General features: G+C 39.0%; 1 protein-coding gene and 1 long non-coding RNA gene across 2 annotated transcripts in view; one reads left to right on the forward strand and one right to left on the reverse strand.

Moving 5' to 3' along the window:
- The window catches only part of LOC136699811 (protein shisa-6-like), a 120,000-nt gene that overhangs the window by 86,081 nt on the left and 17,503 nt on the right, over positions 1–16,416 (reverse strand). The window contains exon 3 of the mRNA XM_066674818.1: positions 4,283–4,425. Within this exon, the coding sequence (XP_066530915.1) occupies positions 4,283–4,425 (143 nt within the window). The remainder of the gene's footprint in view (positions 1–4,282; positions 4,426–16,416) is intronic.
- Positions 8,488–8,852, forward strand: LOC136699813 (uncharacterized). Its single transcript, XR_010803676.1, has 3 exons — positions 8,488–8,600; positions 8,682–8,717; positions 8,804–8,852. It is a non-coding gene; the product is annotated as an uncharacterized lncRNA (long non-coding RNA).

A 16,416-nucleotide genomic window follows, 5' to 3' on the forward strand; every position in this document is an offset into this window, starting at 1 on the left:
ATTTTGGTTTAAGAAGAAAGTCATTGTATGTCAAAGTAAGAAGAGGAAAGGAAATAGAGGAAGGGCAAAAAGGAGAAAGGAATGAATAAAGGGAGGAAGTAAGGTTGGAAGGAAGCAAGGAAATGAAAAGGAAGGAAGGAAGGAAGGAGAGAAGGAAACAAAGAACAGCAAGAAAGAAAGAAAGAAAGAAAGAAGAAATGAAAGGGAGGAGTGAAGAAGGAAGGGTAGAAAGAACAATGGAAAGGTGGGGGAAGGAAAAACAGAAGTAACTGAGGACAGAAGGCAGAGAGTAGGAAGAGAGAAGGAAAGAACTGAAGGAAAGAGAGGAAACGAAGGAAAGAGAGGAAACAAAGGAAGCAAAAAAGGCTGGAAGGAAAGATTTACAGACAGAAAAAAGGAAGGACAGGAGAAAGAAATAAAGAAATTAAAGGAAAAAGGTCAAAAGGAAAGTAGTAAGAATTGAAAGAAGGAAGGAAAGAATAAAGGAAGGAAGGAAATAAGAAATATGTTTATCAAATAAATAATATTCTATTGATATTGCACAGATATCTTTAAAAAATCTCTGACAACTGTTACTGGACAGTTCAGTGCCCAGGAAGAGAGCACAAACTGCCCAGATCTGTCACATCAGCTCACACTGCACACGTTTTGCTAAGGTGAGAATGTGGGTGGGGTAAATTGAAAGGGAGGCTTACAAGAACATTTCAGTGTGGGTACTCCCATTATCAAAATGTGTGTTAGTGTATGTTGAGTTGATGTGAGTGGATCAGACACAGCAGTGCTACTGGAGTTTATGAACCCAGGCGGCAGGAAGACAGTGTAATGAGACAGGGTCAAGATAAAGTAGAACATTAAGTATTCATGCTCTGTGATGTTGGGTGGGGGTACCCTAGGGTCTACAGAGGTTTTTAGAGGTCACTGAACCACACACACACACACACACAGAGAGAGAGAGCTCCACATGCTGAAGCGATAATAAAAGCTACTTTCCAGGGTCAGAATCATTGGCCCCCTTATGCAGCAGGCAGCACAAACTTGAAAATCTAATTGGATGGTAATTGAGCTCGCTGGCCAGGGCTCTTGACACTGAGGTCAATGAGAAAAGTCGAGAAAAAAATACATTTTGAAGTATGTGTGTTCTATCGGTGCCTTCCATTAGAAACTGAGACCCAGTTCACCCCAACAACGCTGACCCAACTCAAGCCTTACTCTAGCCATAGGTTGCAGGTGACGTTACTGTGTCGAGTTGGGTACCTACTTATTACTTAAAGACACAATTCAAATGAAAAGCAGTGGGTCCCACTTTATATTAAGTGTCTCTAATAACTGTGTAGTTATACATGAACAACATATACAACAACAATGTAACTACTGATGAATTAGTACCTGTTATAAATGGATTACAGTAGTAAAGCTTATGCAATTACATATTCCACTCTCAGAGTGCAGGGACAGCAGGATCGGATTATTTACCCTTGTGTCTGTAGTATATAAGATATTAAAACAAAGCACAAGTGAAATAACCCAATTACCGAAGCTTGTATAAAACCTATTTATGAATAATTTATGAAAATGCTTTGGAGTTTAATGTGCTAACAGTTTTCTATTAGATCTTATGGTGAAAAGATGCTAATATGGCTAACAGCAGATAACTATATGTTTTTCTTCTCATATAATGCGCTAACAGTTTTCTATTAGATCCTATGGTGAAAGAACGCTAATATATCTAACAGCAGATAACTATGTTTTTTTTCCTCATTTAATGTGCTAACAGTTTTCTATAAGATCTTATGGTGAACAATGCTAATATGGCTAACAGCAGATAACTGTTTTTTTCCTCATTTAATGTGCTAACAGTTTTCTATTAGATATTATTGTGAAAAAATGCTAATATGGCTAACAGCAGACAACTATGTTTTTCTCCTCATTTAATTTGCTAACAGTTTTCTATTAGATATTATGGTGAAAAAACGCTAATATGGCTAACAGCAAATAACTATGTTTTTCTCCTCATTTAATGTGCTAACAGTTTTCTATTAGATCTTATGGTGAAAAGATGCTAATATGGCTAACAGCAGATAACTATGTTTTTCTTCTCATTTAATGTGCTAACAGTTTTCTATTAGATCTTATGGTGAAAAAACGCTAATATAGCTAACAGCAAATAACTGTTTTTCTCCTCATTTAATGTGCTAACAGTTTTCTATTAGATCTTATGGTGAAAAAACGCTAATATGGCTAACAGCAAATAACTGTTTTTCTCCTCATTTAATGTGCTAACAGTTTTCTATTAGATCTTATGGTGAAAAGATGCTAATATGGCTAACAGAAGATAACATTTTTCTTCTCATTTTGCAACACTGTGGTATCCTCTACTCCTCTCACACAAAACGGCAGTGAGCATTTGTGCTTCTAAGTGTTGTGACACTCCCTCCAGCACAGACAGAAGAACAGTGTATGAGATAAATCTATCCACTTTCCTGATTTGTTAACATATGTGCTGCGCTCTGAAACCAGAAAATGGGCACCCTTGGATACATTTAGTAGCACCACACACAACAACAACCTAGTGATTCGCTGACTCCACCTACATAAACACTATCAAAAACACACCCATCTACTTCACACTATAGATACTGTAGCTAGAGCTCCACCAACAGCTCTGTGTGCTATGAGTGCAGAGGTGACAAGGACGAGTGTAGCTTTATTTTCTGACATGCGAATGTGTTTCCCTGAGCTACAGATCAATCCCTTTCCTGCAGGTATTGAGAGCTGTATTGTTGTAGCTCTGCTGGAAAGCCGCTCCCTGACAACGAGCGATCAATCTGTCCAGCATACGACTGGAGAAACACAGAAGGAGAGTGAATGAGGACGGAGGGAACAAAGTAATGATGTGAGCCGCATTATCTGGACATTTGTTATAAACGTATGATTGCATTTGTTGTCCGTATTTAATAACGTAATTGTATATAACATTGCTTAACACATGCTGCGATTAATCATGATGGATTGCAATTATTGATTGGAACATAATCAATTTAAGATCAGATAATGGGTGAGAGAGAGAGGAAATGTTTATTTTATATTTTATATAGTTTTATAGTTTTTAATATTGTATAGAGCTTATGTAGCTTTAATGATTTTTGAATTCGAATCTCTTAATTTGCTGAAAAAAAAACTTTCAAGGAGTGCTTTAGCATTGGACACAGAAATCTCAAACAATAAACATCTTCATGTTCCATGTTCAACAACTATTTACAATGCTAGTCTTTGAAGAACTAGCTTCTTTCGTTCCCACCATACGTAGTACACTTTGAGAACAAAACAATCGGACTCTAAAAGGCCATCTGAGCCTCTCTTTTGTTTCGGAGAGTTATTCCTGGCTCTGATGACGCTGGGTTTCATTTCTACCTCGCGGAGACGTAGCCGGATGATTTGTGAAGGAAGCTATACTAAGTCTGGCGAACTTAAGGAGATGCAGCTTTATTGGGAGCTGGTGCTGACCCACTCTCAGTCCACGTGAGGCTAAGTTTCCGCCGCAGTGGCCCTCACTCCCGTCCTGGATCACTTCAAGCAGAGAGAGCTATACTGCAGGTTATTAAACTGCACCGTAGGTGCCACTTTAGCTTTATATCTCCAACTCTACCGCTTCTCTTTCTGCATGTGCTCAGAGAGGCTGTTTTAAATACAGCTTATAAGAATTTTGTAATCACAATGCTTTATAAATGCATTACAGTGTGTTATATGGCATGCAAATAATTTATAATTTCTTAACGCTACTGGATGGTTCCTTAACAGTTATAACTCCCTGGATTAATAGGGATGAATAGAATTTCTTTGTCTTCTAACAATATTTTATCATTGTTAATTGTATTATTAGAAATGGCCCACAATTGAGCCTTGCAGTACACCACCAGTGCAATGCCTGAATATATGCAGATTATAGACAGGTAAACCAGTCTCAAGCATCAAGAAATGTGTCGCACTTGATATTAAAGACCACCAGGCGTGTTTAGAGTCTGAACTGTGATTTGTCCTTGTTTTTTTATTAGCTGTCCATGGCTGTCAGCTACCAAGCTGAGTGTGTGAAGGTTAGCATGCCCCCACCCACCCCTTGAGACATGGCGTAAGCCACCATATCTACTGAGGAGCTAAGCATACTTGAAATTTTGTCAGATATCTGCAGTGGCTGGCATTGAAAACATAGAATAAATACTTAGCATGGTGTAGCATGTTTGTTTTTGTTGTAGTTATCTGTGTATATGTGTGTGTGCCATCATACCATGGTTGGTTTTGTTGTGCACGGGGGTGTAGTGGTTCTTAATGCTGCTCTCTTTAGGTGATCCCTCGATAGTGCCCATGTTTTCCTGTTCATACTGGGAGATGGGGACAGGACCTTGCTGTCTTAAGATATCAGCCAGGGCCCTAAATACAACATAAAAATAGAAAAAGTTGTGAGGCAAATGAGCTCAAGAATACACACACACACACACCTGCATTTTACTCACCGTCGATGTCCTACATAAATGAACAGAACATTTTGTCATGTATATATTACATTTATATAAAACCAATGACGGGACGATGTTTCCTTTTTAACATTTATTACATGATAATACATGTAGCATAACATTGGCATAACAATGTCAGTTGTAAGTTGTTGTAACATTGCTTCTTCTAAAACTAAGGTTATTAATAGGGAATTTGCTGCAGCATTAGCCATTACCCTTGTGTGAAGGGTGAAGGTTTGATGGCATTCAGCCACAGGAACTTAATTCATATTAGTCACTGACGTTTGATCATAAACACCACTCAATCCACCAAAGATATTCAATGGTGATCCAACTGGTGCACAGCCAAATTCAAAGAGACTTCTCAAGCCAGTGGTTTGATTATAGCAACTGTGAACTCATGTGCAGCTGTTGCGTTATGATTAATAAGGGATTGTTGAGTTTTAACTATAGTTAGCTATGAAAGTATATTGCATTTTAGTGGACAAGGCATGGGTTTGTGAAATGAGCCCAAAACTGGGGTCAGTCCACTATTCTTTGACCACTTTCACTCAGTATATACCCAATGAATCAGTAGGTTGTTGGTGTTATGGGTGGAGCTAGAGCTACAGCATCTATACAGAGATGTAAGAGCTGGGGCCAGTGAATCAGCAGGGAGGTGTTGTGGGTTAATAATGCATAAAGGGAGTCATCCTGGGGTGGGCTTATGTCTATATCTAGGTCTGTAAGTCTTCAAACACGGTATTAGTACATATTCAAGCACAAAAAGTTCTTATGTGTCTTTGCATGGACCTAAATGGCCATCACAAGAACTTACTGTACCTCCGACTGGGCCCTTGAAGCCCATTGCTCAAGAATGGAGATGATTGCCCAAGGAGGAGGCCATTTTGGCCACACAAAAGAAGCCTGAAATGGCGTCTTAACTGTGTCAAAGTCAGAGCATGCAGCCTGCCATGTGCTCTCACAACTCTCAGAGAGAGAGAGAGTGAGAGAGAGAGACAGTGACTTTGGGACGATATAAATAGTTTTTTCCCTTCCAGGAGGAGGCCTTTTTAACAGAAGTTCTGCTCCCATGTAAGCGACCTGGTTTTCCGTGGCCCAGTTGGCCATGAGAGAGAGAGACACACACAGGGAGAGAGAGAGAGAGAAAGAGAGAGACTCCACAGTTTTGCCCTTAGCTCCACACTGAGCCACACTCTGTGGGACTCACACAATCACTTTAAGATGATTACTGCCAGGTTGCATAAATGTAAAAATATTACAGTAAAAAAAAAATGACGTGTTAGAAGATTTCTGCTTCAAACTCCAAGTTTAGACGCTTGAATTTCGAGGTCAAGGTTGCCTTACGCAACAAACCTTTGCCTTGTTCTAAAAACGCAAATACAAACCAGACCCTACAAGAGTCACTCCAGTGAAACAGAAAAGTGCAGGATCAAAGGCTGCATTGGACAAGAAGATGAAATATCCGACACCCCGCAGAGTTCATCTGTGAGACACAGTCTTAGCTGCTGCACACAGGATTCCACTTTCTGTCCTGTCAAAAATCTGTGATTAAATTTAACTCCATGTATAGGTTGGACTTCTAATATCCCAGTGTGAAGCTGAAAACAGCCCACTCCAAGGAAACAATTAGCCGTTGATTCAACGTTGAAATAACGTAATGACTGCCGTCTAATCAACGTTCTCTTAAGGTTGAAAATGAAAGTTGAAAAGACGTCCAAACACAGACATTGAAAAGACGACTATTAGACGTATTTTGGACGTCCGTTGACGTTATTAATTGGTCCCGAAATAAATTACTTGTATAAAACGCGTTTTGGACGTCCACTGACGTTATCGGTTGGTCACCACTTAACTAACTTATTAAGATGGAATTTGGACGTCCATTGACGTTTAAAATATGTCCTTGACGAACAGACTTCTTTTAGACCTATTTTGAACGTCCAGGGACTTTCCTTGTTTACTGGGACTCTGCAAAAAAAAATCCTAAAATTTACGGTTAAAAAAACTATTTTACAGTATTATTTTTGGCAATCATAAATTTTACATTTAAGAACTGTTTTTTTTACAGTATTCTTCTTTTAAAAAACAGATATACACTGTTAAAACCTGTAGTATTTATATAAAAATAACAAAGAAGCATATATTTGCCATAAAATTAACATAATACTGTAAATACTGTGACAAATGAGAGAATTGAGACTGAAATATATACATATTTAAATATAGCTGTACCACATATTCAGCCCTGAATGTACAGCATCACACTCCAGCACTCAGAACACAGGCTGACCAACACACATCTCGTCACAACATGCACAGAAAGTGAAACACACACACACACACACACACAATCACCCCAGTGCAACCCAAAATCAAAAAGACTAAGAGACAAGGAAAACAAGGAAACTCTGAAAATCACAGAAAATATTCAGCAGCAAGGCATGCTGGGAGCTCCCTAATGAGTCTCAGCTCCTCCCAGTCCTTGCACACTTGTACCACCACTAATGGCTTGTGCTTTTAACAGTGAAATAATGTATTTTTTACAGTAAAGAGATGTAAAAATGTGTGTTTTGGCTGATGACAATATTTACAGTGTTTCAATGTTAAAGAAACTGTTTCCAACCTTTTTAGAGTTTACAGTCATTTACTGTCATGGTTTTACAGTTTTCCACCGTAAAATGTATAGACATTTTTACAGTGCAGTGCACCAGGTCCACAGTTAGTGTTGGATAGCTGTTTTAACAACTTATAACTCAGAGAGAGAGAGAGAGAGAGAGAGAGGGTAATATCAACCGTTGCAGTGAGTCACAACAGTCATTCTTAAGTTTTATCCTTCTTTATCCTCGTTATTATTACATCTGATTATCGGAACTGTTACTACTACTACATTTCTGAGATAGCGACACTGTTGCCATCTGACACGTCCATCCTGATCTGGAAAAGTGGGCTTGTATACAGCTTTTGGAAATATGTATCTTTTCTCATTTTACACCCGTTTCTCTGCATTTTGCCTCATTCATTTCTATTGCTTTTATTATTATTATTATTCTTTTTTAACATTCACCAAAGGTCTCATCTGTTTCAATTTCCAACCACTCTCCTCCTTCTCCACCTTGTTCTCCATTTGCGTTTTCCCCATAATCCCGGTGTAGTGGTCCTACGGTAGGAGATCATCAGGAGAACTCAGGCTCTCAGTAGAAACTGTCGGAAGTCCCTTTCTCAGCAAATCATTTTCTGCAAAAATCCTTACACTTTCCTTTCTAACAGTCTTTAAATGGTAGATGAATTCTCTTTAACACCAGTAAATATGAAATCACTTCACAATACATGCTAGTAGTATATATCCTACACCTTCTGTCAAACACCTCTGTGAATGATTTATGACCCCTTGATTTATGACCCCTGATTTATGACCCAGGTGACAGGTCAGTACAGGATGTCCTTATATGGGCTTCCCCTCACACCTACACCCACCCCCTGACACCCTCTCACCCCCCCAACATGTTGGGGGTGTTTGTGCTTGCATATGTATTTAAAATGACCCTGGTGGATTTCTATGGCTAAACGCTTTTTAAAATGTCTACAGTGTGTGTAAATCAGTCTCTTTTAAGAGAATCTGCAGTTACACCAACTATTAGTTCTGAAACCAACGTTGCTTTTGCGCCAAGGAAGAAACGGCGTGGTAAAGCATTTGGTAGCAGCCCTCGCGAATATTTTAGGGGTGTTAAAATTAACCAGTTTGATTCTCGGGGTTATGACTGACAGGTCAGTACAGGATGCCCTTATATGGGTTTCCCCTCACACCCACACCACACCCCTGACACACCCACAGCCCCCATGTATATATAGTTAGCTTGAATCCTGTGTTTGTGAGAAAGCCTATACCGACACTATTTGGAAGTCGCAATGGATTCCTTCATTTTCGGTAAGTGTTAAACTACAGATTTCTACCTAATTTTTTGTCAGAATTTCGGTGATATAATATTTTCTTACCCACTTAACAGGGTTTATCTTGTCTAGGTACATCTGAGTTAGAAACCATCCGTGCCATTAGGAGCATTGAAGGTTTATCACAACTTTGTGAAGGTATGACTCTGCTCTTTATTATTTTATGTGTCTTTTTTGATTTTAGTTGTTATTCATGAGATTATTTTTTCATTTCTTCAGAAACTGTGGATGCTACGGGGTATTTAAATCCTCTTGGTAGGTTGTCTGATATATCTTATAACTCATGGTGTTATATTTTGATTGTGTGTCGCAATAGTGTGTAATTTATATGTTCTCTGTAGTAGGGTTGACACGTTTGGTTGAAGAAACAAATCTCTTAACACCGCCAGGGTTTGAAGTTGTTCCCGGCACCTCTGCCGTTGTTGAACCATTGGATGCTACGTACGCCAACAACGACCAAGCGCCGCAAACATTTACGCCGTGTTTAACAAGCAGTCCCACCCGAGCCAATCAAAGCGTCCCAAGGGACATCAGGGTGCCTGTTCCACAAGGAAAACGTGGTAGTTTTGGATCTGGTGGTGCTCAAACATCGCGCTCAAGTAGTGGTAAACGTCTTAGATTGGACGATATCCACAAAACAAACGGTAATAAAAACACAATTAAATATTATTTGTATTATTTATAACATGAGGTTTGTGTGTTAACGAGTGTTTCATTATTTTATCTGTTCATAGATTTGGACATTTTCGATCTGTCGGTGTATGAGGACTGTGTTGATCCTGGTCTGTGCGCCGCTGGATGGTCTGATGAGTTATTTAAAACATGGAATGATAACAGCTTTACAGTAAAGGAGGACAACGGTGCTGCTGTTGTGCCGAATGATGTGTTAAATGATGCTCTGATCGAACCTGGGGACTCTGTTACGGATGAAATAAAATCCAATCAAGATCACGAACAACAACAACAACAACAACAACAACAACAACAACAAAACCAGGTGGGGGGTTGTAATTGTGCTAACAACCCTGTTGAGCTTATAACGTTGATGAGACAGATGTCACAGGAGATCGCTAAAATCTCTATTGAACAGCGTAGGCAGGCTGCTTTAAACCGCAGGCGTGACAATATTATTCAGAAACAGTTTGAATGTATTGAAGCCTTGTGTAAAGAACAAACAGCTAATGCCAATTTAGTTAAGGATATTCATGGTTTGTGTAAGAAACAGGTTGCGCACAGTGAAACAGCGTTAGAATTGTTGTATAAATTAAACAGACTTTTGCAGTTAAAAAAATCAACACGGATCCCTGTTGCAGGACCGTCTTGTAGATGATAATAGTTAATATTATAATTGTTATTATTATTATTATTGTGTTAATAATATACTGTGGTTTTTTTTTTTCAAGTATGTGTTAAATAAATCAAATCATTAACGTACATTCAAAAGTAATAGCATTATTTTAAACCATTGACATTTAAAAACCAACAATTTGTGTATCGAAAACCAAATAGGTCTAAACAGTCATGGCATCTACAGATTTTGCGCTTGATGACCCAATATATGAAGCGTGGAAACAGTTGTCTCCGAGTGAAAAAATGCTTTGTCTTATGGACGAATATGATATGGGTATTGAATCGCTTAGCAACCAGCAAGACGTAGACATACAAGACAGCGATAACAGTAACGCACATGGCTTATTACAAATTACACTGGACGAATGGTTAACAAACACAAGACAAGCATCACATACACAACCGGTTAAGCGTTGTAGATATGATAGTAGTGGCGAACAATCAACAGATTTTGCATGTGATGACGCAACATATGATGCTTGGGGGCGGTTGTCTCCAAGTGAAAAACTACACTGTCTTATCGAAGAATGTGACATGGCTATAGCAGACCTAGAAAATGATATTCAAAATAATACACAACACATAAACAATGAACAAACAGGTAGCGGTGTGACAACACCTGGACATTCAGCATTTGACCCAACAGCTCCTAACTTTGGTTTATCTGACGGTCATATAGCAGAATTGATGAGAAATGGTGGTGTTGTAGACGATTATACCATAGTGTCTAGGAATCGGTTTAACAGCGTTGTGCTTCACCGGATGCTGAATTTACATGACGCGCCATCCACAGACATAGCTTCATACACGTCCTATATACACGATGTGTTGTCAGAAATTGTGTCATTCTTCAGGGTCTTGGCTGGTGATGGCGGTGTTATCGACATCACCCTAAGAGGTAGTAGTTTAACATCTGATGTAAACACGGTGTTGTCTTCAAGGGACGGTTACAGTGTGGACAGATTTTCAGACGCTATTGAAAAGGTTATGCAGAGCAATAACAGTATTAAAACGGATGAGAGTTTGGCTCTGACTGTCTCGATAGTCGTAGGTAAAAATGGTGGTGTTCGTCGTAAGGTGCGTGACCTAGCACACGATCAGGTGATCAAAAGGAACAGACTGAATCTTTTCTGCCCAACAAACATCTCAAACAATCTGTGTTTTGCAATCTGCATTGCTCTTTTTCTGAATCCGCATGTACCACATAACACATTAGAACCTATAGCCGAACAGATACAGATAAACATTGGCTACACACGTGACCATAGAGTAGGTTTTAATGATATTGGTCGTTTTGAATATAAGTATGGTATTAAAATAGTTGTGTTCCACAAGAGTCGTTCGGGTAAATTAGAAAAGTACCAAACCAAAGACAAACCACATACCAAGACTGCGTTTCTGTACCTCCATGACGGTCATTATTATTTGGTAAAAAATTTGAAAGCGTTCATGGGGGTGCCGCATGTTTGCACGTTTTGTTATACGGGCTACACTAACGCCAGAGATCATAGCTGTAAATATAGTTGCGATGTGTGTCAAGATGCGATGTGTCACAAACACCCCAGGCGTGTGAAATATTGTGATGACTGTTCGCGTTACTGCAAGTCTGTCTATTGCTATGAGCAGCATAAGAAACAAAAACAACAGTCTATTACAGGGGTGATAGCATCCTCATGCAATCTAACTAAGTATTGCAAAAAATGTGGCCATCGTTATCACGTAAGTTTAATAAAACCAAAACCCCACAAGTGTGTGTCGGGTCGTTGTGTTCATTGTGGTGAAGATTTAATATCGGACACCACACATGAATGTTACATACAGCCGATCAAAATAAAAGAACCCAGTAATTCCTACATCTTTTTCGACTTTGAGACACGCTTTGAAAATGGAAAGCATGAAGCTAATTTTGTCTGCGCTATTACATATGATGGTACAGAATTCACTGCAGAGGGGTCTGACTGCATAGAAAGGCTTATGAGAAAGTTTAGACAGCTCAAATATCAAGGGTACACATGGTTAGCACACAATGCGGCCGGTTTTGACAATTTTCTATTATTGGAATATTTTTCTAGTGTGGGTGTCGCTGTCAAAATTACCATGATGGGGTGTAGACTGATCTCCATGTATGATGAAACATACAAACAACGTTACATAGACTCATATTCATTCATTCCAATGCGTTTGGCTAAAACAACATCAGCCTTAAATCTAACATGCTCCGAGAAAGGACATTTCCCACACAAATTCAATTTAAAACAAAATGAGAACTATGTGGGGCCATACCCTGAAAAGGGTTTTTATGGTTATGACACTATGAACGACAAAGGTAAAAAAGAGTTTGACGAATGGTACGACACAGTCTCAAACGGTGTTTTTGACTTCCAAAAGGAGTTGTATGTTTACGGCAGGAACGACGTTGTTTTACTGCGCGAAGCATGTATCAAGTATCGCGAAGAATTCATTCAGTGCACAAAGCTAGACCCGTTTAATTATACGACATTAGCATCATGTTGTATGGCAGTATACAAAACACATTTTCTACCAAAAGACACGCTGGCGCTGACACACAACAACGCATACATTAACCAGCACAAGACATTCTCTAACGTCTCTATTGAATGGCTTGAGTATGTTAAGCATGTAAGAGATGTTGATATGCACCACGCTTTAACTCACGGGGAAATGAAGTTTGGCGCATATTATGTGGATGGTTATTATGAAAAAGATGGTGTGCGAAAAGCTTTAGAATTTAATGGTTGCATGCATCATGGTCATGAATGTCGTTACAACCCGAACCAGTGCCATCCTATGTCAAAGGTCTTGTATGGAGATTTGCGAATGCGGTTTGATACCAAGGTGGAGACGCTTGTTCGTGCATATGGTCTAGAAGTTGAAGTGATGTGGGAATGTCAGTGGGCATCTGCTAAGAGGGATGATTTGGATGTTGCCACGTTCATTTCTAATTACACAGCTCCTGAAAGGCTCAAACCAAGAGACGCACTTTTTGGTGGTCGAACAAATGCGTATAATTTGTATTACAAAGCAAAGGAGGGTGAGAAGATTAGATATTTGGACTTCACCAGCTTGTACCCATTCTGCCAGGCCCGGAAGAAATACCCAGTAGGGCACCCCCAAATATTTTTCAAAGACTTTCAACCTCTTGAGGATTACTATGGTCTAGTCAAGGCAACAGTATATCCGCCAAGAAAACTCCTTCACCCTGTTTTACCATACCGTTGTAATGGAAAGTTAATGTTCCCGCTGTGCCGCACATGTGCCGAGCACGAAAACCAGTTGCATTCATGTATGCATAGTGATGAAGAGAGATCTATAACGGGGTCATGGGTCAGTATTGAACTAGTGAAGGCTGTTGAGAAAGGGTATGTAGTTGCAAAAATCCATGAAGTTTGGCATTTCCCAGACAGTTCAGAGACATTGTTCTGCGAGTATGTAAAGACGTTTTTACAGTACAAGCAGGAGGCCAGTGGTTATCCAGCACATGCTGTCACAGAGGAAGAGAGGGCCGAATACATCAGGGATTATTTTGAAAAGGAAAATATCCAACTGAATCCTGAAAAGATATGCCTTAACCAGGCGCGTCGCTCTATTAACAAATTGTTGTTAAACAGCTTGTGGGGCCGTTTTTCAATGAGGGAAAACCTGCCCGTGTCTGAAGTGTTAACGGACCCTGAACAGTTTTCACAACACATCTTTGGTGACGGCTATGAGGTTAAACACTTTTCATTTGTGTCCGACACCGCAGCATTGATTCAGTGGTGCTATTCGGCTGGAGACAGCTGTCCAACACGTGATATTAATGTATTCCTCGGCGCATTTACAACAGCGCACGCTCGTTTAGAATTGTATAATCTAATGGATAAATTGGGAGACAGATTGTTGTATAGCGACACTGACAGTGTTATTTTTGTTTCTCGTGAAGGTGATTGGGAACCCCCTCTGGGGCCTTATTTAGGCGATTTGACAGACGAGATTGGTGGTGGTGATTACATTACAGAGTTCTGCTCGGGAGGTCCTAAGACGTACGGTTATCTTACAGCTGGCGGTAAAACATGCATGAAAGCAAAGGGCATTACGCTAAATTCTGAAAACTCAAAAGTTATTAGACTCGACACACTTATTGACCTTGTTGATAATTATGTGACGAATCGCGATACTAGCCGACACATACTTGCTCGCGCTGACGGCATTGTGAGAAATAAAAAGAACCTCACGCTGAAAAACAAATCAGTAGTGAAGCGGTTTAAAGTTGTGTACAACAAACGTGTCCTGTTGCCTGATTTTTCAACACTTCCTTATGGGTACTAAAGACGGTCGAGGTGTGATAGATGTTGACGGGTTTGATTTTAGATTACAACACCCATTTTCGTGTGTAATAAGCGGACCATCAAATTCCGGAAAAACTTTTTTTGTAAAACAGTTGATTGAGCGTTCTGATGAGTTGATTTCAAATAAAATAGAAAATATAGTATACATTTATGACTGCTGGCAACCCCTTTATGATGAAATGTTAAAGATAAGAAATATTATTTTTGTTCAAGGGATACCAACGTCGCTATGTGACGACACACTTTTACCGCTTAACAGAAATAATTTGTTAATAATTGATGATGTTATGAAAGATGCCAGCAATAATGCCGAAGTGGAAAAGGTGTTTACACAGTATGTACATCACAGAAATTTAAGCGCCATTTACTTAATGCAAAATTTGTTTTTTCAAGGAAAGTCTAGTAGGACAATTAGTTTGAATACAAACTATCTCATATTATTTAAAAATCCAAGAGACAACAATCAGGTTTGTGTATTAGGTAGACAGATGTACCCCGGCAACACCAAATTTTTCATGGAATGTTTTCAAAATGCTGTTAGCAAGCCGTTCGGTCACCTTTTAATTGATTATAAAGCTAAGACTCCTGAAAACTTTCGTCTCAGAACAGATCTGCTTTCAAACACGCCTGTTGTTTACATTCCGAAAATACGCAGATAGATCAGCATGTCGGACAGACTATATAGAAACCTGCCGCTTCTTAAACTTTTATTTAAAGCCACACCAGCACAGAGACGTGTTATTTTACAAACGGCGTCTAATGAACTTATCTTAACTCTGTGTGAGGTTGCCCTTAATGTTCTTAATGGCACTGTACCTCTCACATCAACGCAATATCGAGAGTTAAAGAAGAAGAAGTCTGAAATTAAATTTATCGCTGATAAAAAGGTTGGTGTTTCACGGAAAAAGAAAATAATTAATCAGAAAGGCGGCTTTCTTTTACCATTGTTAAGCGTTGCTTTACCATTTATAGCAAGCTTGATAGCGGGGAGATAAACTGAAGACATGGAGTATGCTGAAAAATTATTTTTGGTACCTCAGCACCAGTTGGATAAGTTAAAGAGTGATAACAGTCGGGGCGCTGTCCGACAAATTGTAGAAAATGATTTGGACGTGTCGATCAGAGATATTTTGGCCAGGAGGGATCTCGACCCCCACGAGAAGGCCAAACTTTATACATCCGTGTTACAGAGATATTTAACCATCGCTAAACATGGTGATATGGAGACCAATACTTTAACATTGTCATTGCCGCATGCGGATACTGTTAATAAGGAAATAAATGTTGTCGATCAGACTGGTAACAAACATTCCATACTCGATGATGTTCTTAGAAATGTATCTTCGCGAAGCAGACAGAATGTTCAGTATGTTTTAGATACAATGTCTAAATCAAAAGATGTGTCTTCCTGGAATGAATTAGGAGAATTTGTCTTAAATGGACGTACGATCCCAGGGTCACATATTCTGGACTTGGTGAAAAGCATCACCGCCGCACACCGTGTTAGCGATGATCGTAGACCTCAGGGGTGGAGCGAGTTTCTAGAGGCTTTTGCTGTTTTAAACATCCCTCTTTCTACCATACCAAATAAGTTTGTCAGACAAAAAATTAATTTGTTAAAAAATAAAAAGTCTGCTGATTATGCTACACCAGTGAAAGGCACTTTGCAATCGCCTGTTAAGAGTGTTGAACACCCCAGATTTCACTCCCCCGTTTTAGACAGAAGTGTTTGGTTAAACTTCTAATTGTTATATATTTTATTTTTATTTTATTTGATGTGTGTGTGATTGTGTTGTTTAATTGATTGTTTTGAATATTTTTCACATTGTTTGAAAACTGTCATTTGTTGTTTTATTATTGTTACATGTATATTGTAAATAAACGAACCAGAGTTGAAAATCTTTTTTGAAAATCAGTGTTTTTATTCGTCAGCTTTACACTACACAGGGTTATACAATAAACATCTCCCCTTTTTGAACATGTTGTATACAAATAAACGACCTGTTCTTACAAACACACGGATACAAATGTTTCACAAAGGCTGAAACCATATTGTCATTTTTAGTTAAATTAAAACCATATTTTGACATCACTTCTTCATAATTACACAGTCTAACCATGTGGTATAGAAAAAACACACAATGTTGACCGCATGTAGTTGATGTAAAATCTTGAACTTGTCTGGTAGAATACCTCAAAGTCGTGCAAGTTGTTTTAAGGAAATCACTAATAATTTTAGGGAACTTGTCATAGGTAGG

Source organism: Hoplias malabaricus, chromosome 6 (assembly GCF_029633855.1).
Source record: "Hoplias malabaricus isolate fHopMal1 chromosome 6, fHopMal1.hap1, whole genome shotgun sequence".
NCBI lineage: Eukaryota > Metazoa > Chordata > Actinopteri > Characiformes > Erythrinidae > Hoplias > Hoplias malabaricus.